We start from the raw sequence: 544 nt of genomic DNA, 5'->3' as shown, positions 1-544 counted from the left end.
ACCCCGGGGGGCTCCCACAGCCCCCAGAGGGGGAACCACTGCTGCCTGCCGGCACCCCAGGGGTGATGGGCAAACGTGAAGGGTGCGGGGGGGCCCTCCCTGCCATCTGGGAGGGGGGGGGCCGACCCCCGTGGGGGCGTTTGGGGGGGGGGAAATAAAGGTTTTTGGGGTCCGATGGAGTTTGCTGGTGCTTTTTTGGGGGGCGGGGGGAGCCTGGGGTGCTGCACCAAGCCGGCTGGGGGGCTCAGGTTGTCCCTTAAGCCCCCCCGGGTGTGCATGTCCCGATCCGCCCCCCCCCGGCCAAGGACCGGGGAGGAGGGCCCCCCCGCACCGGTGCTGCTCAGTCCTCCACCGCTAGGGGGTGGCGGCGGCGGCTCCTCCGCTCTCCTCGCGGTCTCTCTGGGCGCTGGGAGGAAGTGTCAGTAGGCGGGCGAGGAGGCCACCATGGCGGCTGCGACAGCGCCGGGCTTCGAGCACATGGGCTTGGACGGGCGGCTGCTGCGGGTGCGCTGGGGCGGGCAAGGGGTGTGAGACGGTCAGGGTG

The 544-nt window shown here is 72.4% G+C and overlaps 1 protein-coding gene across 1 annotated transcript in view; it reads left to right on the top strand.

Annotated features, from left to right (window-relative positions):
* Positions 1–444: 444 nt before the first annotated feature.
* Positions 445–544, top strand: part of DDX56 (DEAD (Asp-Glu-Ala-Asp) box helicase 56) — a 5,053-nt gene continuing 4,953 nt past the window's right edge. The window contains exon 1 of the mRNA XM_010563010.1: positions 445–504. Within this exon, the coding sequence (XP_010561312.1) occupies positions 445–504 (60 nt within the window). The remainder of the gene's footprint in view (positions 505–544) is intronic.

This window comes from Haliaeetus leucocephalus, unplaced genomic scaffold, assembly GCF_000737465.1.
Source record: "Haliaeetus leucocephalus isolate CR32 unplaced genomic scaffold, Haliaeetus_leucocephalus-4.0 Scaffold162, whole genome shotgun sequence".
Lineage (NCBI taxonomy): Eukaryota > Metazoa > Chordata > Aves > Accipitriformes > Accipitridae > Haliaeetus > Haliaeetus leucocephalus.
The sequence above is the reverse complement of the archived record's forward strand: the minus strand, read 5'-3'. Positions and strand labels throughout refer to the sequence as shown.